The 23336-nt window shown below is 41.2% G+C and overlaps 1 protein-coding gene across 4 annotated transcripts; it reads left to right on the forward strand.

Moving 5' to 3' along the window:
* Positions 1-1844: 1844 nt before the first annotated feature.
* On the forward strand, positions 1845-23134 carry LOC127426790 (uncharacterized). Of its 4 annotated transcripts, none has more exons than XM_051673826.1 (9): positions 1845-2170; positions 4719-5027; positions 11934-12257; positions 12373-14248; positions 14694-14774; positions 19875-20079; positions 20257-20390; positions 21118-21189; positions 21282-23134. In XM_051673826.1, the coding sequence occupies exons 2-9, from the start codon at positions 4727-4729 to the stop codon at positions 21550-21552; spliced, it is 3264 nt and encodes a 1087-aa protein (XP_051529786.1). In that variant the 5' UTR covers positions 1845-2170; positions 4719-4726; the 3' UTR covers positions 21553-23134. The 4 variants fall into 4 exon arrangements, with proteins under 4 accessions (XP_051529786.1, XP_051529793.1, XP_051529801.1 ...); XM_051673833.1 differs by having other exon boundaries at positions 14694-14750; XM_051673841.1 differs by lacking the exon at positions 14694-14774.
* The last annotated feature ends 202 nt before the right edge of the window (positions 23135-23336 follow it).

Below are 23336 nucleotides of genomic sequence, written 5' to 3' on the forward strand. Positions count from 1 at the left end.
GTGGAGAGAGGAGAACCTTCCAGAAGAACAACCATCTCTGCAGCACTCCACCAATCAGGCCTGTATGGTAGAGTGGCCAGACGGAAGCCACACCTTCCTAAATGGCACATGACAGCCCACCTGGAGTTTGCCAAAAGGCACCGGAAGGACTCTCAGGCCATGAGAAACAAAGATTGAACTCTTTGGCCTGAATGGCAAGCGTCATGTCTGGAGGAAACCAGGCACCGCTCATCAGTGAAGCATGGTGGTGGCAGCATCATGCTGTGGGGATGTTTTTCAATGGCAGGAACTGGGAGACTAGTCAGGATCGAGGGAAAGATGAATGCAACAATGTACAGAGACATCCTTGATGAAAACCTGCTCCAGAGCACTCTGGACCTCAGACTGGGGTGAAGGTTCATCTTCCAACAGGACAACGACCCTAAGCACACAGCCAAGATAACAAAGGAGTGGCTACGGGACAACTCTGTGAATGTCCTTGAGTGGCCCAGCCAGAGCCCAGACTTGAACCCGATTGAACATCTCTGGAGAGATCTGAAAATGGCTGTGCACCGACGCTCCCCATCCAACCTGATGGAGCTTGAGAGGTCCTGCAAAGAAGAATGGGAGAAACTGCCCAAAAATAGGTGTGCCAAGCTTGTAGCATCATACTCAAAAAGACTTGAGGCTGTAATTAGTGCCAAAGGTGCTTTAACAAAGTACTGAACAAAGGCTGTGAATACTTATGTACATGTGATTTTTTTTTCTTCGTTTTTTATTTTTAATACATTTGCAAAGATTTCAAACAAACTTCTTTCACGTTGTCATTATGGAGTATTGTTTGTAGAATTTTGAGGAAAATAATGAATTTAATCAATTTTGGAATAAGGCTGTAACATAACAAAATGTGGAAAAAGTGAAGCGCTGTGAATACTTTCCGGATGCGCTGTATGTGTACGTGCATATGGTATACAGATAATTCACCATTGTCGCACAGAAAATCAACGTGATATAGTATTTATTTGTATGAATACAGTAATTTCTCTTTTAATAAACAAAGAAATAGATATCCTGTGATAGTAAATTTAAATAGATATGAAATAATCCTAAAAATATAATTTATGCAAGTGAAAAAAAACAACAACAAAAAAACAGACACTATTGTATACCTAGGGTCTCTAATGACTCCATAAACTTTTGGTACTAAAACCATTATATATATATATCACTATTTATAAAAGATAGATTGAGGAATACTAAAGAGGTCCAGGGTCTCTAATAACCCGAGGTATGCGTTTAAGGTTTAATTGTGTTAATTGTTTTTTAACACTTTATTTCTATATAATTAATTGCACTGAATTAACGGACAGTCCTATTCCTTTTATTGTTTGTACTTCTAATGTTGACTACATGAAGTATGCCACTCCCTACTTCCTCTCTCAAACATATCATGTCACTCATCAGCATGCCTAATTTGCCCATGTTTCATATTAGCTCACAGTTAATGCTTTATGACGTATCAGTTATTTTATTTGATAGACATTGTGTTTTGCCCTTAAAGGGGGAGGGTTCTGACTACTGTTTGACATTATGCCTACACGAGGCAGAAAATAATTAAATAAACAAGTAAATTCTACACAACAGTACATTTCAAAAGTTAAGATGTTTTTGAACACATTGTAAGACGACAAACAACATTTTAAGACAGACAGACAGATACATGCATGCATGCATCCATACATACATGCATGCATGCATCCATACATACATGCATGCATGCATGCATCCAGTAGAAATGCTGCCTGATTTCCTGCAGCAGCCAATGACAGCACGCTTTACAGCGGCACCCACACAGAGAGCGGAAGTTGTCATTGGTGCTCGTCAGTCGCAAATATTACAATGATTGGGAATTCTGTCACCTTTATGTGTTAAATGTATGACATACTTAATTAACCATGGATACCTTAACGATAAGGCGTGTTGCGGTTCAGTGTAGCTGTGGAAATCTTCCCATCACTCTGAATATGGGTCTGTAGGGTGGCCGGAAATGACTTTGACTGGCTTAGAGAAATCACATCTGACCTGTGAATCAGGAGGATGAATCCGCGAGCGTCGGTGATATAACTGCACACTTTCACCGCCGGAGACATTGATGTGAGGGGACTGACAGCTATACACGAGAACAACAGAGGTACTGCTTTCATAAATGTTTCTGAATTGCTTTTGATTTATTTATATTCGTTACGGGGGCCTAACATACACATGGGAAGCCTGATTAGAGCCATCATTATGGCGAACACGAATTAAACTGAAACAATTAAGAATATGTCTGAAGAATTATGAGAAATATGAAACTACGAAGCATGGTGTAGTAATATATTATTATTTGCTTAGTGTAAGGATATCTGCGGGTGTGCTTGAATGAATCCTGTTCAGTTTATGAAGTGACAGTAATTTGTCTAGACAGTTTTCTGATGAATGCATTATACTTGAAAGGTTCAAATGTGAATCATGCTGTTATTCGATTGTTTGTCAGAAAGAGCGTCACGTGTATTGTGCATTACTACATTAAATCAGTTGTCTGGAGGTTCCTCTTAATTCATTGACCTCTGAATGTAACCGAAAATATGTTGGTAAAAGGGTCAGTAAACTCTATAAAAATAAGGTACCATGGTATTACCATTAAGTATTTTTTTTTATACGGTACCATGATAGTCTATTGTAGTATCCTACGCTGAAAACCCTAATATGTTGACTTTACTAAATTTATTGAGTAAACTCATTTCATCAATTAAATTGTGTTATGGCGTCTCCAAACTTAAAATTGTAAGGACACTTAACTTGTAGTTCATATAGAATAAACTTAACTGTTTAAGTCAAGGTAAGTAACTAGATGCAAGTAGACTTAACTCAAATTTGCTAATTAAATGTTGTTGTTTCTACTTTAATAATAATTAATAATTTGTTTCGACTCAAATTTAGGTCATGCAATAAAACAGCTGAAATAATAAAGATTATAACTAATTCTAGATCAATCGATCATTAAACGTATTTCTCCATTGAAATGCATAGACACCTGTACTTCAGTTGCACATGTACAAGGAGAACCGAAATAGTGTTAACAGGGTCCAACTTGACCAAAAGGGACACAATCACCCTAATTGTGACAAAACATTAAACAACTATAATACTACAAAAAAGCTAAAACCTTTTTGAATAACAGCTATTTAAATACCCCCACATGTTCCCTTTGACCAAGGAAACATAACTAAATAATTCAAGCGCAAGGCATTGTGGGTATTCCCCTTTCGTACTCAATAGTTATTAACACTTAAATTCATAAGTCTATGGATTTGTAAGAAAAATAAGTTCAAGGAACAAAGATAATTGATTTATGAGCCCAAAACTTGACATTTCAAGTAATGCTTAATTAAGACAACTTGGTTTTTCCAGTAATGACAACACCAAGGCTTACGGTGTACCTTGGAGCACCATTTTAATACCATGGTATATGAATATAGTAGTTATTCATACCATGGTATAAATCTGAGTATCATGGTATTAGCATCTGATACCTTGTAGTATATTGGCACTTTTCCACTGCACGTTACGGTTCGACTCGACTCTGCTCGCATTACTTTTCTGAGCTTGCTTTTCCACTGCAGTTTAGTGACGCCTCAACGTGGGTGGGATTATAGGCTAATCGTCATTGTTGTGCCGCCTCTACTGCCGTGACATCATCTTAAACACGACACAAACATTACTGACCATAAACAGTAACACAACCGCTAGCTGTTAGCTACTAGCTCATTGTGCTGCATAAAGCATTTGTTGCATGGTGATTTTACACAAGTGTAACAGTAAAATTGGCCTGGTTGTTTTAGAAGCAAGCTTTCCAGTAGCTGTTCGACTAAATAAAGTGAAGCTTTCAAGCAGAATATAGAGATAATGTAACAAAACGTACCATCCTCCATCATGGACTCCAACAATGCCGAGTCCAGGGCACTCTCCCTCCCATTGCTCGCCGGTCTATTGCCATAGATAGCGTCCATTTGGTCGAACCACTTCCACTTTCTTCTGTTTGAACCACTCCGGCTGTTGTGGTCCTTGATGGTTCTGTAGTCACTTTTAACTTTTCCCTACACTGTTGGTAGGTCCGGTGGTAGCCGTGTGCGGCCAAGAGCTGAGTCACTTCCTGAAAGACTTTTTCGTTTAGTTCGTTGCTAACGAGAGGAATGTCTGCACCTCGTTTATTGACCATGGCGTGGTTTTGCGCACAGCCATTTCTTTTTACAATTCGAAAGTTGCGTGAACAAATGATATTGCTGTCACTGTTGCTAACTTGAAAACTAGCGGGTTGATGTCCCGCATCGCAAATCCAGTGATGCTGGTAGTGACGATTCTCTCTGACCAATCAGTGATCTGCAGGGTTTTGACGTCACATTTAGTATTGGCTCGGCTCGCTTGGAACCTTGACTGAGGTGGTACTAAAAAAATGATCAGGTACCAGGTACTATCCACAGTGGAAAACCCTCAAAAAGTCAAGTCGAGTTGAGCTGTACCGTGCAGTGGAAAAGCCCCATATGTCAAAAGAAAGACTCTGTGATCTAGGAACAGACACTATTAATACTACTTCATTTTTATATAACATTGTAATTAGGAGTTGTGGTAAAATGCTGAATTTTACCTAATTTAATTAATGTTCACTTTTATCTATCTCATTTCTCCTGTCCCATCAGTCCCTTAAATGATGTTATCCAATCCTCTGGCTGACCAGAAAGGGACCGAGCAGGTACCTGCATCTGCTGCTGGTCCGTGCCAGCGTGCTCCACAGTCCACACTATATCAGGAGCAACTGGCCACAGGATGCCGAGAAACCAGCAAGGAAATGAGTGAATCTGGTGGCAGACCAGTGCCCTCAGTCTTTGAGAAAGCCATGAGGGAAGTTCATCCGGAGACTGACGGAACGATGTTTGATCTGAAAGGCTGTACCTTTGGACTCAACCCTAGTTCAGCTCACATGCACATGTATACTCACGCAGAGGAAGGTAATGATTGTTGAAAATGTTGAAAATATGTGGTCAGAAAAAAGAAATCCATTCCAAAGAAGTCATTAAATTCTATTGCATTGTCCTTTGTTTTAAACAGTCTAGGGATGTACGAAACTACCAATTTTCATAATCCACTAGTCGGTGGGTTGTCTGAACGACTAGTCGGTGTTAAGGAACTCATAAATTTATAATTAGGGTCTGTTATGTTCACGTGACCCCAATCAGACATGCTTCAGAGGGATATATTGATGCTAAGCACAGCACTTCAACATGGTAACAAACGGACATTCAAAAAGACTAAATTACTACAACATCTTATTGTACAAAACTATCCAAGTAAGAAAAGAAATAAGAAAGGCTCCAATACAGAGCGGCACAAAACCAGTCATGCACATCCTGAACGCAAAATGACGCACTTCAATGTAAACTAAGTGCTTCAGGGCGATCCTCGCTGCACATTCAAAAGCACAGAACTGCAAGATAATGATGCAAGTTCACATCTAATTCACGACTGTAGTGGTGGGGGCATGGTTTATTGCCAACTTGTGAATGGAGAGCGAGATCAGGAGATGAGAACGATAAGGATCATCACCTGGCAATAATGTCTCTAACAGCTTTTTGTCATTGCAGTGAGAGTGGAGATGGGTTTTAAGTGTGAGCTAGACACCTGTGAGGGAAGAGAGAGTTGCCACACACACCCAGAGACTGTGCTGAACTGTTTTCGCTGAAAAGTGTGATTTTGAGTGTTGCTGCTGAAAAGTGGGATTTTGAGTTTAAAATAAACATACCGTTTGAGTTGGATTCGCTGCCATCCGCTTCCGGAACAGTCAGATGTTCCGGATATTCGGGAGCTTGCTGCACCAGGAGGGTGCTGCCGCCATGACCCCGCGACCGCCCCGCCCCAGGTTCCGCTAGTCAAGATGGGCCCCCAAGACAATCTGGAGGCCTTCCTGGATCTCTTTGAGCAGACGGCAGGGGCATGCAGATGGCCGAGCACCCGAGGGCGGTCTGGTTAATCCCACTGTTGTCTGGGGAATCCCAACTCGCGGTGCAGCAGTTACCAGCGGAGAAACTCCTGGTTTACACCGAGACTTGAGGAAAGCCATCCTGCAACGGGTCGGCCAGACACCCGAACAGCAGCGCCAATGCTTTTGCTCAGTGACCATTTGCCTTCGCCCAACAGCTCTGGGACGCCTGCTGGAGGTGGTTGCTGGCTGAGCAACACGACGTCAGAGCTGTCATAGATCTGGTGGTACTGGAGCTGTTTATCGCTCGACTTCCGAGAGGGATGGCGGAGTGGGTCCAGTGCCACCGACCCGGCGTCCCTCCAAATGGCCATCCAGCTGGCAGAGGACCACATGCCGGTGTTTTCAGGAGCCAGCGAGCCCCGAGATCCTTCTATCTCCCTCTCTCACTCTCTTGTCTCCCCTCCTCCCCCTGCTTTCCATACGGTGAGGCCCTCCCAAACCGGCTCCTCGGCTCCAGGAATTGAACCACCTGCCGGTTTCCCCTGCCCCTCACCGCTCTCACTCCCAGGGTGGTGGACCCGCTGTCACGGGCGCAGGCGTGGAGCCTGGGCAGGTCTGTTGGAGCTGCGGGGAGCCCGGGCATTTCCGGGACCAATGCCCGGTGATGGAGGTGGGGACATTGGTTCTGGTCCCCGATGCGCCGCAGACTGCCCCCAATCGAGCTGGGACGTACCGCATACCCGTGAGTATTAAGGGGGGTACATACTAGGTCTTGGTGGATTCGGGTTGCAGCCAAACCTCCATCCATCCATGCCTGGTTCAAGACAAGGCTTTGGGTGCTAGTCATGAGGTGAAGGTATGGTGTGTGCATGTCCACGATTATCATGTAATGACTGACGATTCAATTTTGTTCGTGCCTCACCCATCCGCTAATTTTGGGCTTGAATTGGCCAACGTTTTCCATTTTATTAAGGGAGATTTTTGCGGATGGGTCTTGTAACAGAGTGTCTCGGTGTGGGATTTGTGATGCGCTGGCTGGGGAGGTGGAGCCGGGGCTGTCTATGTCAGCTCTGTGTCAGGATGATGTAAGGGAGGGGGAAGTCTTGGCTTCCCCAGCCCTTAGAGGATTTCCTGCCGGGGATTCCCCTCTGGAGCAGATGCGAGAGGAGACTCTTAGTGGCTGTTTACACGACAACATTTTCAACTAAAAACGGAAACATTTTATGCGTTTTGGCTGTTTGTTTACACGACAATGGCGTTTTGGGGCCTGAAAATGCAAACATTTGAAAACGGGTTTCAAAGTTCAAGTTTTTGAAAACGATGCTGTTATCGTCTCCGTGTAAACATAAAAAACGTGAATTTGTGAAAACGATGAAGTCATGCGCACGCGTATTATGTGTCAGTCTATAGGCATGCGCGCGAGTACTTCAAAACAACGCGCGAGACATTAAAAACTACAATGGCAGAATACAGGACTGTGTTTGTACTGCTCAAGATTTTGAGTTTATTGATGCTTCTCCAGCAAAGTAATTGTAGTAATAAAGCAACCTCATCGTCCGTCCAGACAAAATTGCTCGATGCTTTCGCCATCTTTATTGTTTGTTTTCAGTGCTCTGTGGAAAAATGTTTATGTGCGCAGGCGCATAGTGTTTCTTTACAAAGTGACATCACCAACTACTGGCCTGGCATGCATAATACAGCGTTATTAGTCGTTTTCGCGGATCCGTGTGAATGGGGATCGTTTTGACAACGTTGTCATCTGTACGCGAAACTTTTCAAAAACGCAAAGGAAAACGTTTCCGTTTTTAGTACATCGTTGTCGTGTAAATGTACCCTTAGGCATGCCTTCGACCAAGTGAGAGTGATTGATGGTCACCGTCTTCAGCCAGACATTGCTTTCGCCTAGCCGTACTTTTCTATTATAAATGACCAGTGACGATGTAAGTGACACAGGATGCTCAGACAAAGGAAGATACAACCTAGTTAGTGATATTGAAGAACCGTCAGGAAATGTTATTCCAGACGGCTCATTATAATCCGATGGCGGGTTACTTATTGCTGGAAAAGACATTGAACCATCAAATGGCCAGTTTCTGTTGGCCTGGAATTTGTGGAGATGTTCGCAGATGGTGTGCGGCATGCTGTGAATGTCAGCTGGTGAATCCGCCGGCCACCCAAAGAGCACCTTTGTGCCTGCTTCCTTTGATCGAGGTTCCCTTAGAAAGGAATTGGTATGGACCTTGTTAGGCCATTAGAGTGGACGGCACTTGGGCATCGCTTTGTGTTGGTTCTGGTGGACTACGCAAGTGATATCCAGAAGCAATGCCTATGCGCAATATTTCAGCACATAGTATTGTGGAGGCACTCTTCAGAATTATCTGTACGAATTATTGTGTATTAAATCGATTCGGACAACCATGTACCACCCGCTAACGGACGGCTTGGTCAAACGGTTTAATAAAACCCTGAAAAACATGATTTGTAAATTTGTGCACAAAGATGCTTGGAATTGGCATAAGTGGTTTGAACCCCTGTTATTCGCAGTTCGAGAGGTCCCACAAGCCGTCACGGGGTTCTCCCCATTTGAATTATTGTATGGGTGTAAGCCTCGTGGGGTCTTAGATGTCGTTAGGGAAAATTGGGAGGAGGGACCTTCAAACAGCAAAAACGAAATTCTATACGTTCTTGATCTGAGAGCAAAACTCCACACATTGTGGCAACTATCACAGTAGAATTTGCTACAGGCTCAAGAACGTCAGACCCGGCTGTATAACGGGAGCTCGGCTACAGGAATTTACACAGGGAGATAAAGTCCTTGTATTACTAACCTCATCAAGCACTAAATTACTCACAAAGTGGTGAGTCGGGGAAGTTGATTATGAGGTTAAACTAACGGATGGGGCGGAGCACAGCAAATTTACCACCTCAACCTCTTAAAACCGTGGAGGGAGGCTTTGGCGATGGTGGTACAGGAGAGGGAGGAGCTCGGGCCGAGGGGAACTTAAAAGCCAATCGCGGCACCCTGGTCACTTGCGGATACCACCTCTCAGCGTCGCAAATTACGGACGTGGCCCGGATGCAAAGAGAATTTTCGGACGTGTTCTCGCCCCTTCCCGGTCGTACTAATCTCATAAAACACCATATTGAAACAACCCCAGGGATAGTGATAAGCAGTCATCCCTACTGATTACCTACTGATAGAAGAATTAAAGGTCATGCTCGATATGGGGGTAATAGAAGAATCCCACAGTGACTGGGCCAGCCCGGTGGTGCTGTTCCGAAGAGCGACAGCTCGGCCCGGTTCTGTATGGATTATATAAAGTTCTATGCAGTGCCTAAATTTGTCGCGTATCCAATGCCTTGTATTGACGAACTGCTTGATCGGTTAGGCGCAGCTCGCTTTTATTCGACATTGGATTTAATGAAGGGTTATTGGCAGATCCCCTTAACACCAATGTCCAATGAGAAAATGGCCTTCTCCACACCATTTGGCTTACACCAATTCGTGACCCTTCCATTTGGTTTGTTTAGGGCCCTGGCTACATTTCAGCGCCTTAGGGACCAGGTCCTCAGACAGCACTCTGTGTATGCTGCTGCCTATCTGGATGACATCATTATATACAGTAATGATAAGCAGTGGCATATGCAGCATCTGAGGGTGGTTCTGAGGTCGCTGCGACGGGCGGGACTCACGGCAAACCCCAAGAAGTGCACAATTGGACGGGTGGAAGTACGGTATCTGGGGTTCCACTTGGGTCACGGGCAGGTGTGCCCGGTTGCGGCCTGCCGAGACCCAAGACCAAAAAGGAGGTGAGACATTTCCTGGGGCTGGCTGGCAATTATTGGAGGTTTGTGCCTAATTATTCGTACGTCAGCAGCCCGCTGACCGAACTCAATAAAAAGGGAGCCCCAGACCTGGTCCAGTGGTCTGAGCCATGCCAGCAAGCTTTTATGCAGGTGAAAGCTGCGCTTTGTTGTGGGCCATTGTTACATGCTCCTGATTTTTCTCTCCCTTTTGTTGTACAGACCGATGCGTGGAGGGGGAGGAGCGCCCGGTGCTATACATCAGCCGGAAGCTTATGGCGAGAGAGGCGAGGTACAGTACTGTTGAGGAGTGTCTGGCCATCAAGTGGGTGGTCCTCACCCTTCGGTACTACCTCCTGGGATGGGCTTTCACCCTTTGTTCGGACCACACCCCACTCCTGTGGCTCCATCGCATGAAGGATACCAACATGCAGATCACCCGTTGGTATCTGGCTCTTCAGCCTTTTAAGTTAGAGGTGGTCCACAGATGGGGGGCGCAGATGGCTGTTGCGGACTTTCTCTCCAGAAATGGGGAGGGAAGTATTGGGCAGGCCAGATGGCTCCCTGGCCTGAGTCGGGCGATGGGTGTGGTGGTGGGGGCGTGGTTTAGCGCTGGCTTGTGAATGGAGAGCGAGATCAGGAGAAGAGAATGGTAAGGATCATCACCTGGCAATGACTGTCTCTAACAGCTGTTTGTCATTGCAGTGAGAGTGGAGCCGGGTTTTAAGAGCGGGCCGGATGCCAGTGAGGGGGGAGAGAGTTACCACACACACCCAGAGACTGTGCTGAACTGTTTCAGCTGAAAAGCGTGATTTGACTTTAAAGTAAACACACCATTTGAGTTGGATTCACCGTCTCCCGCTTCCTCCTTTCCCCTAACTATGAACTTTGTTACAACGACATCAAGCAGTTTAAATTTTTTTTACTGCAACTATTTATTTAAGCAGTGGCAGACAGAACCAGCAAATTTCTTTAATCTCTCCAAAGCACCTCAGATATGAGAACATTACTCACAGCAGATGATTTAACATTTACAGTGATCGTCTCGTAATGTGTTGTTGATGCAGCGCTTTGATGGCTGTATCAGCATTGGTTCATAAAAGGACTAACTTAAGCATTAAAGAGACGAAACGTCTTGCAGACTGTTGTACCATGCCGACTTTTATACACTGTTAAACACGGCAAACTATCATCATGCAAAAACGCTCTCAGAGAAGTGGCATCTCTCAGTTAATTTGAGAATCTCATTAAACCCACCACCACAAAAAAATATTAATGTAAGTAGTCGATCCCACTAATTGACTTGTTGAACAACTAGTCGATATCAGTCGACCACCCTGGCACATCCCTATAGCAGTCATAATCTAAATAGCAGTTCACACCTAACATCATGGTTTAGTAGATTTTCAAGTCATTGCTCCCAATATCTTGATCTTATGTGAGTCAATACATTATCAAACACCATATTTAAGGAATATTCTGATACAAGTTCAGCTCTATTGACAGCATTTATGGCAAAATTTCCACTACTCATATAAATAACTCATCCCTCAGTTTTTATAAAAAAAAAAAAGAACAATTAGAGGTTACATCAATGCACTGCACTGAATTACACATGACAAGATAATAAACGTTAAAATACACTGTATAGCCATAAGACCAGAACATTATATGCTAATGTGAGACTGTGATAGAATTGCTTTTTAACCTTGTCTGTGCAAGTTTTCAGTATATCCAATATTTCCAGCTCCTGTTACACAAAAAGTAAGCTTACACAAGATATGCACAAGGATACAAGAAAAGGACTTGTGTATATATAGAAAAATCCATAAACAGGAATTACATGAGACATAACTAGATTTTCGTTCACCTAAAACCGTATTCCCACCACAAAAATGACGATTTACTCAACAGCTCAAATAATACACATTTTAAGAAAAACAATTCAAGTGCTTTAACAAAAATGAGCTTCACATTTCTGCTTTTAAACTCCATTGCAAGTGCATTACTGTCTCGATGATTTTTCCAAGGGATGAGCAGAAGTTACTTTCTGTGATTATGGCCACAGATGCTGTCGATTAACTTGTATTGAACCCAAAAACGCTAAGAATCAACATCTCTTACTTTGCAGAGAGCAAGGTAAGGGGTCCAGGACCATGGACATCTACCAACTTCAGTTCAGCTCCTTCAAATGGCCCATCAAGAGATCAACTTGGAGTTCTAGAACGATTTCTTGTGTCCCACCAAACTGAGATGAAACGTCTGCTGACAGATACTCTCGGCTCTTTGACCCAGCGTCTTGAGGCAATGGAGAAGAGGATGGACCAGCTGTGTTCACAAAGCAGTGCCTATACCCGCAGTTTAGCCCAGCTTCACAGTAAAGTTGGCCAACTGGGCAGAGACTTGTCCTCTAGCTGTCTGAGTGCAAGCAGTGTTTTACCAGCTTGCAGTCTTGGTAAATTTTAATGTTTGCAAATAAATGTAGTTTTAGTATGGATGCAAACATCAACACATGATAATTTTCACATAATAAATTATGTTTCTTAACATTAATTATTGTGTGCTTACAGGAGAGGACACAAAAATGCCGAAAGACAACGAAGGAATCATCTCAAATATTTCCTCTTCTAGGCCACTTTATAGTGGACTGTTCCCTGAGGCCAAGAAGGACCCTATGTATTCATGGGCAATATCGACTCCTTCCCAGTCCAGGCAAAGTCCTTCCCATAAGCCTGAGGAGCCAAGCTGTCTGGGTCTAAGTGGGAATTGCAGAGGTTTCAGTTCATCATTTGGAATGCTGAATACTAGCCCTTCTGGAAAGACTGAGAATTGTTTGGAGGGGAACTACTCACCTGTTTCAGACTTTGAAGAACTGGAGATGGAACTGGAAGCCAAAAAGGACAGAGTTGCATTAAGCTTATTGGCTGATTCTGTTTTCAGCACCTCAGATGACAATGACAGCTTGGAACTTCCTTTTAAACAGAAAGCTGAGTCCACTGATAGTGTGGAGAATGCTATATCCAACCATAATGTAGACGCCACTAATCAGTTTTTACATGTTTCTGCACAATCCCAGGTGCCTTCCTTTAGCACTCAGTTTCTCACATATTCATCTCCAAGTGGCTTGAGGTCAAAGATGGAAATGAATCCTATTTATTCATTTTCAAAATCATCAAATCCTTCTGCAGCATTGACAAATTCCACAAAAGACAAGGGTGAAAATAGTCAGCAGCAGTCCTTTAGTCAAATGACCTTCGCTTTCCCCTCTAAACTGCTTGGAGCACAACCCAACCCTGATAAACCCAAGGCTTCTTCAGTTCTCTTAGTAAATTTTCAGACTTCTAATAAGAAAGAGGAAGAGAGTAGGGAAAAGAACAGAAATAAAATGGTCGTAAAAGATGAGAACCCACTGTCAACAAGTGTTTTTCTCTCTACTACTACCTCATTGAGTAATAGTCCTTCAGTCTTTGGGAGCATCCCAACATCAAGACAAATTGATGGACAGCCAGGGAGAAATTATGGAGATTCTGCAGATAGCACAAAGGTAGATGGTATGGGACAAAGTGAGCAAGTTAGGGAGCACACTAAAATTGGTTGTCAGTTTTCATACTCAAAAGATAGCCCATTAAAACTCCCTTTTCAAGGCTCATCAATCCTGCCATACTGTGAACTCGCTTTACAGAACCAATTGGTAAAACGTGTAGGTGACCCAAAAACACTGGGTTTGCTATTACCGCATCGAACACCCTCGAGTTGCCAACTCTTTGCTCCAAGAAATGGGTCCTTAAAAGCATTTAATCTAGAACTCAAGTCTAACCATGATACTGAGAAACTGTTGAATCATCTCTCTGAAACTGCCCATCGCTTGTTGTCCAGCAACTGTTCCACAAAGAACTTGGTACTGCAAGACAGATTGACTGGTTATAGTAGAATTCGATCCAAGCTCAAACACTATGATGGTAGGAAACATCACCTTCCTGGATTTCCTTCTGTTAAAGTAGGTGAAATGCTTTCTTTGTCCTTTTATGAGCAGGAGGAAAAAACATCCAACCATTGGCAGCCAATTCTTGAGGACTCAGTCCCCATCTCACCTCGGTTAACTCAGACATTAGCTTATCCATCTCATGCTTTACCTATCAACCGGCTGCTGGATAAAGACTCTGTGTGTTGTCCTAGCTTGTCTCAACTTTTTCGGCCCATCACTCCACATATGTCTGTTTTAAACAAAGGGAGCTTCTCTGGAGCAGGTATTAGTACTGTCCTGGCTTTATATTCTCCAACCTCCTTCAGACTGTGGTTTCGTCACAAACGACTCAACTTGCACATGCATTTGTCATATCCTGGTGTCCATATGGTTGTGAGTCGGATTTTGGGACAGTGCAAGTCTCATCCTTTCCGACCTCTGGTTGACTATACAGCCCCTACAGGTTTTGACAACGATCACCAGTAAGTTGAACTGATAACACTCTTCTGTTTTGCATGCTAAATAAATTGTTCAATTTTGTTTTGATTGCAAGGAAGTTGATTTATATAATATGAACTGAAAGTCACAGGGTTCCCACTGTCATGATTTGTCATTTCCATGCCTGGGAAAGTAATGTAAACAAACAAAATCCTAAAAAGTCAAGGAAATTTTTATAGTGACAAAGTTGTTCTAGTTATGTTCAGCTCTAAATTATTTTGAGTTAGAAATTGCTCTTTGTGAGTGCAATCTCTATAAGATTATTAAAAATATTTATTAGTTGATCATCACAAACAACTGGTAAAGTCAAAATCATGGAAATTCATAGTTCAAAATGTGTGGGAACCCTTTCTTGACAAATTATTGCATGCATGCTGCTTGCTCTAAAAAAAATTCAACTCGTTTTGATTTACATCTTTTCATTAATAGCTATACACGACGATCAAGTCAAGAAGCTACACCCAGCAGGAAAAGAGCTTCAGCACGGTGGCCATATCCCCCTGCAGCACAGTAGTCTGATGCATATCTTTGAGCCCCATACCATATAGCTGATTACAAAATTGTGATTTTGATTATCTTTGCTTACCATTTATGGTTTAGTGTGAAAACTCTGCCACTAGCAGCAACAAACAAAGTTGTAATTATAATTATTGTTTCCAAATATACGGAAGTCATGTAGAGGCCATGCATTATTAATTGTTATTATTATTAGGGATGCACAATATACAGTGGCAAGAAAAAGTACAGTATGTGAACCCTTTGGAGGTTTTCTGCATTAATTGGTCATAAAATGTGATCTTATCTTCATTAAAGTCACAAGTATAGACAAAACACAATGTGCTTAAGCTAACAACACACAAATAATTATAATCTTTCATGTTTTTATTGAACACATCCAATTAAACATTCACAGTGCTTTGGAAAAAGTAAGTGAACCCTAGGTTAAAGATGACCAAAAAAAAAAAAAAACTAATTAGAGTCAGCAGTTGGCAAACCTGGCATCCAGTTAATGCAGGGGTATCCAAAGTCCGGCCCGCGGGCCATCTGCGGCCCTCCGACTGCTCCGATGCGGCCTGCGAGAGACTTTAGAAATAGAACAGAATTAACCCCGCTATGGAGAAATTATATGAAATTCATATTCTGGGCACTGGATGTCACTATCACGTGCAGCCGCTATTCACAGCGCATCGTATCCGCTAGTGCGCTCTGTGTCGTCACCAGCTTCATCCACTGGCAAAGTTCAACAAGAGTTTGGAATACTCCTTATTTCCAAGGATGAAGCACCCCGCAGAAAGATTGATGCATTTATAAAAGGATTGACATCAGGTTAGATACTTTACTCTTGTACTTGTTCTTGTTAAAACGTCCCGATACCTCACATTATACAACTGAGTACAGCTGCATTTGTGCGAGCAGCTGAACAAATTTTATTGAGCGTGCACAGAGACACACGAACCGAACTCTCCCAGAATGTCCTCTGTAGCAACAGGAAGTATACTGTAATTAACTGGTTTGTTCTGATATTTCATTAAAACAAGAAAAATGATTCACAGGCTTCCCAGCGCCATTTGAGCGAGGACACACCGTAGAAGAGAGTGCTTAAAACACTTGCACATTGTGCCGGATGCGCACGCTCGGCTTGCACATGCACGTCTACAAAATAAAATTAAGCGCAATAATTTTGATCAAATTAAAATTGTATTTGTAATGCAAGTAACAACAGAACAGAAGATATAATTGTATAGCTATAAAGAGTAATCCCTTGCATCACTTTGTAAAGTGATAAAATGTGATCTGATTCTGATTATTGTGATGGGTCACACCCAACACTCAGTAGCACCTCTATGTGTTCTTTGTAGTGCCACTGAATGGATGTCAAAAAGAAAAAAAAAATGAATAAATGAGTATAATATTTTGTATAAGACCATCACTGTTCCATTATAAGTGTTTTTTGTGAGTGAAATACCCTCTCCTTTATTTACATGTAGGGCCTACACAAGCATAACATAGAGCACAAATTATGATTAAAACTTGCAAAATATTAAGTGTACGATATAAAGATTATGCGTAGTGGCAATCTAGGAGCTTCTAGACATTTTTTAAAAATTATTATTATTACAGTGATGCGGCCAGCAGCACCCTTTTTTGCATTTGGCCCCCGACCGAAAAAGTTTGGACACCCCTGAATTAATGAAACAAGATTGGAGGTTTGGGTTAGAGCTACTTTGACTTATAAAAAGCATTTTGAGTTTGCTATTGAAGAGGCATCTGCTGATGTGCCCCATGCATTGCAAAAAAGAGATCTCAGAAGACCTATGATTAAGGATTGTTGCTTTGCATAAAGCTGGAAAAGGTTACAAAGTTATCTCGAATAGCTTGAATATTCATCTGTCCACAGTTAGACAAATTCTGTATAAATGGAGACGATTTAGTACTGTGGCTACTCTCCCTAAAAGTGGCCATCCAGCCAAGATGAGGTAAAAAAAAAGTGACAGCTAAAGACGAAGGAATTATTGAAGCTGATTAACATCTCTGTTCATGAGTCTACTATTGCAAAACATTAAACGGGCATGGTGTCCATGGCAGGACACAGAAGGAAGCAGCTGCTCTCCATCAAAAACATTCCTGCGTGCCTGAAGATTGCAAAAGACCACCTTGTCGCTGCACAGCGCTACTGGGAAAATGTTTTGTGTACTGTTGAAACTAAGGTTGAATTGTTTGGGAAGAACACGCAGCACTACGTATGGCATTAAAAGGGCACCGCAAACCAACATGAAAGCATCATCCCAACGGTGAAGTAAGGTGGAGGGAGCATCATGATTTGGGGCTGCTTTTCTGCATCAGGCCTGGACCACTTGCCATCATCGTGGGGAAAATTAATTCCCAAGTTTATCAAGATATCCTATAGGATAATGTCAGGGTGGCTGTGCACCAGCTGAAGCTCAGTAGAAGTTGGGTGATGCAGCAGGACAATGACCCTAAACATCGAAGTAAATCCAGTACAGAATGGCTTCAATAAAAGAAAATCCACCTTTTAGAGTGGCCCAGAACTTAACCCAATAGAGATGCTGTGGAATGACCTCGAGAGCCGTTCACACCAGACACCCACAAGAATATGGCTGAGCTGAAGCAGTTCTGTAAGGAAGAATGGTCCAAAATTCCTTCTGAACGTTGTGCAAGTCTAATCCGCAGCTACCGGAAACGCTTGATTAAGGTTATTGCTGCCAATGGAGGATCAAACAAGTTATTAAGTCCTAGTGGTCACTTTTTCCACAGAGTGTTTAATGGGATATGTTCAATAAAGACATGAAAGATTGTAATTGTTTGTGTGTTGTTAGTCTATACTTGTGACTTTGATGAAGATGAATTATGACCAATTAATGTAGAAAACCAGCTAAATCCAAAGGGCTCATATACTTTTTCTTGCCACGGTATCGATTAGTATATTATTGTTTGATAACCGGGAAATATAAATATTATTATTATGCTGATAGTGGAATTACCGTCGATATTTTACACCGATAATTTTTTACTGTTTGTTTGCTTGCGCCACAGAATGTCTTGACTGCTTGCGGCTTCTCTCATCAGCGACAGTGCGCGTGCGCACACAGCATGTCTGACAGTGTTAAAAGGCGTGCTAGTGTTGCGAGCCAAGCTCATGTCGCTCTGTGAGGATTATTTCAACATCTCTGCACCATGTTACATTGTTTTGGGGCTGGTTTTAATCGGGATCATCTGCTATAAGTAACGACATGCCATTTACCAGTTTCATGAAGCAAACACGACAAAAACATGTATGTATGTAACTTGGGGGAAAATCATTTTCACTTTACATTACTTCATGAAACATAAGCAGAATATAGAAAATAGCATATCATTACTTACAGCTAAGGATCGTGATTAAAACAAGTCCCAGCACAATGTAACAAGGTGCATAGATCTTGAAATAATCCTCAAAGAGTGATGTGAGATGGCTGAAAACACTAGTTTGTGAGTGAAACTAATGTGCTTGTTGTATTTTATAAGATTGAGACTTTTCTAATGTTGAATTACTATCTGATCTGTATAATGTTTTATCTATTCCCATTATAATTATTATGATTACATTTAAAAAGTTGTAAAATGGAACTGTCACAGGTGAGAGCTAACAAGCGTCTGTGCATGAGATGCGCATGTGCACAATGCACGCACACACAGTCTGGCTGCTAGCATAAATATACACCATAAATACAGAGGTTAGTGTTTGTATTATGTGTTTGTTTTGTTGTTTAATGTTCGTTACATGCTGTTAATTTATCGCCTCATTTTGGTTTCAAAGTTCATTATTCTCTCTCTGTTAGCGATTTATCAGGATTACCGTAAATACTCATGTAGGCTAAATGGGCACACACAAGGATAACATTAAATATTCACATAAAAGGATTACCAGAAATACTTGTATAAATGGGCACCACGCGATTAATGCAAGTGTAATGTCATTTATTTGTCATTAAAATCTGTAATGCTGGCAAATTTCTGGTTCATGTTACATCCGGCAAAGCTTACATAGCAGCTGTTAAGAGTTGGTCAGATTATTGATATTGTGTCTTACAAATGCTCATTTTAGCTTTCAAATGTGCATTTTTATTTTATATTTGACGAATATTTGCATTTTGAATTTGACAGCCTTAGTGCATTCCTTATTATTATTATTATTATTATTATTAGTGGTGTTTGCTAATCCAAGCATCACTGTCAGTAAATTAAGTGTCCTAAAATATCACATCTATCTCTTGTCTCTGTCACAGCGTCTCTGTAAATAGCAAACAAAATAGTGACACCAGGCCGCGGTCATACTTGACTTGATCAGAGGACTTTGAGGCACTTTCTGCCAGTTGTCTAAAAACGCTATTTTGCTACTACTGCTTTTTGCAGAGATGACTCTCTGCTGCTCTTCTGCTGCATCTCTTATTAATTGAATGGCTATAGACAAGGATATACTTTGTTTTTCCGTGTGCCGTTACTATGCGCACACAGCCTGGCATTCTAGCCTTTCAAAGTATACCCTTGTGACCACAAGCCTGTACGGATTCGTTCATGTACTCTCCATTGCATGCGCACTATGCTTTGTGATGCTCTTGAGGTCTGAAAGCTCCAGGCACATGTGCAGACAACATGTAAAGGCGCCTACAGGTACGTGAGGCTAGAAAAACTGAGTTGCACACGGATAATCCACGCTGACTACTGAGCGGCATGTGGAGAACCAAAGTATACTTTAGCCTTAAGTCTATCGGAAGTTCTAAAACATTGCTTATGCAACCACTCAGAACACCCTAGTTGCATGGCAGTGACTTTTTCTTCAGAAAATGTAAAAAATTGGTTATTTTTGCTGATCCATTTGGTGCTGCTATTGGTGCAGAAATTGCACACTTCACCATTAAGGATTGTTTTTGCAGTTTCATTCCTTCATCATCATTGTCAGTTTTAAGCATGAAGCCAATCCATCTGCCAGTTGTACAATCTGCAGTAATGAGCGTTACTAAATTGACCATCAAATCAAGAAGATGTTAAATTTATATTACCAATTACTGGGTATTCTTTAAATGACACTGCTCTTTTCAACTTGTTCAGGAAAGCCTCATCAACATGTCATCTACCAAAAATTCGTCTCACACCAGAAAGGAGTCTGGATCACCCCGCACGGCACAGCATGAGCCCTAAATCTCTGCGTTTGGATGGATCGCCCACTGAATCTGTGCCCAGTTTTGCTATTGCCAGTGCAAATGTGAAATACCCTGGTCTGCATGGTCGAGGGGCATCTAGAGAAATGAACCAGGTATTCTCTTCCAGCATTTGAACAAAGAGTTTTAAAAAGAAGTATGTATATATATCTGAATATGCAAGCTTGAGAATATATTTGGAAAATTAATATCTTGATATAGTGACATTGCTGAACCGAACGATTTGTAGTGCAGTTAAGTTTTCACTAGAATTAAATTAATTTTTCTGTTAGGTGGGACTCTATGATACTAATGCTGGAGCGAAACCAGGTCAGCGTTCCAAAAAGGTCTCCCAAATTCGGATTCGCAAGACAGTTCCCAAACCAGATAACAACCTTACTCCAATGGGACTTCCCAAACCAAAGAGGTGAGCATTCTCTCTCAACTCCTCTGGCCCTCATGATTAATATTATTGTGGTATCTAATTGGTTCTGCTCTGAAATGTCTTAAAAGAGTTGAAGAATAGCAAAAATATCCATTTTGTTTGACATTTGCTGAAGAAAATCTTGAGTGGTGCTTGTAAATGCAAAGGTTTTAATTATTATTATTTTGAACAAATGAATTAGTATTTCGGTCACACTTTATATTAGGTGTCTTTAATTACTATGTACTAACATTAAAATACATACAAATACAATGTATTCATAGTGTAACTACATGTTGTTCTGCAAAATTCTCATAAGATTCACATTTGCTGCTACTGAGGTTGAGGTATGGGTAGGTTTAGGATAAGGGTTGGTGTAGGGTTATGATTAGGATTAGGGGTAAGGCTAACAGTGTAACTACAGATGTAATTAAATGCAGGTGCTTTATAAGTACAATGGAAAAACATGTCTGTACATAAGTACATTGTTTCAAATGCTTAAGTACATAGTAGTTAAAGACACCTAAAAAGAAGTGGGTCCGCATTTCTAGCGGCAAATACTGCTGAGGTCTTTAGGAAAATTAATGGCCAAATAAAAAGTACATTTAACATCATTCACAATCTATGTTAGTTTTATATTGCAAACAAAACAATATTGAATATATCGTAAACACATTGCCCAGCTCTTTATGTAATGTTTTCTCAAATTGGTACATTTGTTTTCCATAAGGTTGAAGAAAAAGGAATTCAGTTTGGAAGAGATTTACACCAACAAGAATTACAAGTCTCCAACCCCTAACAGGTTTGCGCCCACAATTTACTTTTTGCTTTAGTTTGAAGCTTTTGTGTTTTTCTGGATATTGAACGTTTTCTGGAAAACTTTCGTTTGTACAGAAGCCTGGAGACAATATTTGAAGAGCCAAAAGAGAAGAACGGTGCTCTGGTGTGCATTGGTCATCAGAAACGGAAGCGAGTTCTTGATTTTCCCGATTTTACACTGCCACGGAAGCACAAGGCTAAAACTAACCTGGGGCCACTACGTGTAAAGGGGCCACGTGGAAGGGCTCGTAGGGGTAGACAAGATGACGCTGACCTTGACATAATGCTTATCGAGAGGCTTACAGAACTGGAAGACTACTTTGCTCGCCAAGGCCTGGAGGTTTAAGCACAGTTTTTTCACAAATCTTCATTCTCAGTTCTTGTGAACCAGTTTTGGGTTACCAAAAATGTTGGTAATAATCAAGTTGTCTACACATGCAAAGAATTGGAGCTTCACACATCATTGTTTACTTTAGAACAATTAGCAATAGATGGATGTTTTTCCTGTAGCATTTACAGTTGAGACTTCAAATTAATGAAATGCACTAACCTAAAAGACATTTGAGCAATGTGTTTGTGTGAGTGTGTACATAATACGAGCACACTATAGTTAAACTTCACCGAAGCACTTTCTGTTTCCTCACAATGTGATTGCTGCAGCCTAGCTATGTTACTCTCGCATTCGCTAACCGTCGCTAATCAAGATGTTCCTTACCGTCATTTTGAGCCTGTGTTTGAACATGGTTTCATGGTCTCAGAAATAAGTTGGGTGCTCATCAAATCAGTAGCTTGGAACCATTTTCCCTGTGTATCTGAAATGCTAAGGGACTTGCTGCCAAAAACAGCAAAAAAAATTCTTTATCTTCTTTTTAGTCATCTTTTAAGGCACCTTGCCATATTTAGCAGTTCCTTGTGTTTTGTTTCTTTTGAAAATCTTAATTTATTTCATTTATATACAGTATGTTAAACTTTGTGTTTTTGCATTTGTTGTTCTTGGACTATCATGCTGAAATTGGTTTTCTCTCAGCCTTATCACCTTTTCATTAAGTTAAATTGATCCGTTCCGGCTCTCCTGTTATGATTTTACATTTATCCCATCCCATGCCATATAGTGAAGAGAACATGCAGTGCCTCTAACACAATGTAAGCGAGTAATTTTATGTTTCTATTTGGTGAAAAATGGGACAAAACCACTTTGATTTCATGAGAATACTTTAAGGGCAGATTTATTTATCCAATGCTGAGCTCAGTTTTGAGGTTTGATAAATGTTTGCAGTGAATCTATGCATCTGTTTTGCAGGTGTAATATCTGGTTGACGTGAGTAAAGCATTTTTAGACCCCCCACCACGTTTCTGTTCTGCTAATAAAGAGATGAGCTTGCCAGATTGGACATGGATTGGCTTTAGTTTTATCATTCCATTGTACTGCATACTTTTTCCTATTGTTTGAGAATGCAAGCAAGGCCACATATTTTATTTTGATGTGGTCTGAAAGTAGTTATAGACCTATAACCTACAGCTTTGAAAGTCTGTCAAATATCTGCAGTTGTCCCCAAAAGACTCTGAGCCTTGTGATTAGAAATGTGATTTCAACACAACCTGCAGCCATGTACAGTCTGCTTATTTCTTTCAACTGTAAGGGATTGTTCACACAGGCCCTAATTTTGAAAAGAAGGGTGTTGTATTTTTACAAAGGTATGCAGTGGAACCGCCCGTTTGATGTTTTTTCATGACGGAAAGAATTTCCATTTTGTATTGATGTTTTTTATTATTATTTATTTATATATTTTCCTACCACATGCACACAGTGTTACTGATGCTGTGGTTCTTATCTTTGAGACCACCAACGCTAAGTATTGCTTGAGTATTGCTATAATTCAGTGTGATTTTACATATATATTTTATGAATAAAATGTTATTAAATAAGACTTTCTTGCTTAAAACTCTTGCCTTTTTATTCAGATCACAATAATCAACTGTCCATTTTTGATGATCATTTGATGTCACTGTTTGGAGGTCAGTCGCACTTTATATTAGGTGTCTTCAACTACTATGTACTAATATTAAAATACATACAATGTACTTATTTTGCAGAACAAGATGTAGTTACACAATTCTCACAAGATTCAC

The sequence above is a fragment of the Myxocyprinus asiaticus genome, chromosome 3, assembly GCF_019703515.2.
Source record: "Myxocyprinus asiaticus isolate MX2 ecotype Aquarium Trade chromosome 3, UBuf_Myxa_2, whole genome shotgun sequence".
Classification (NCBI taxonomy): Eukaryota; Metazoa; Chordata; class Actinopteri; order Cypriniformes; family Catostomidae; genus Myxocyprinus; species Myxocyprinus asiaticus.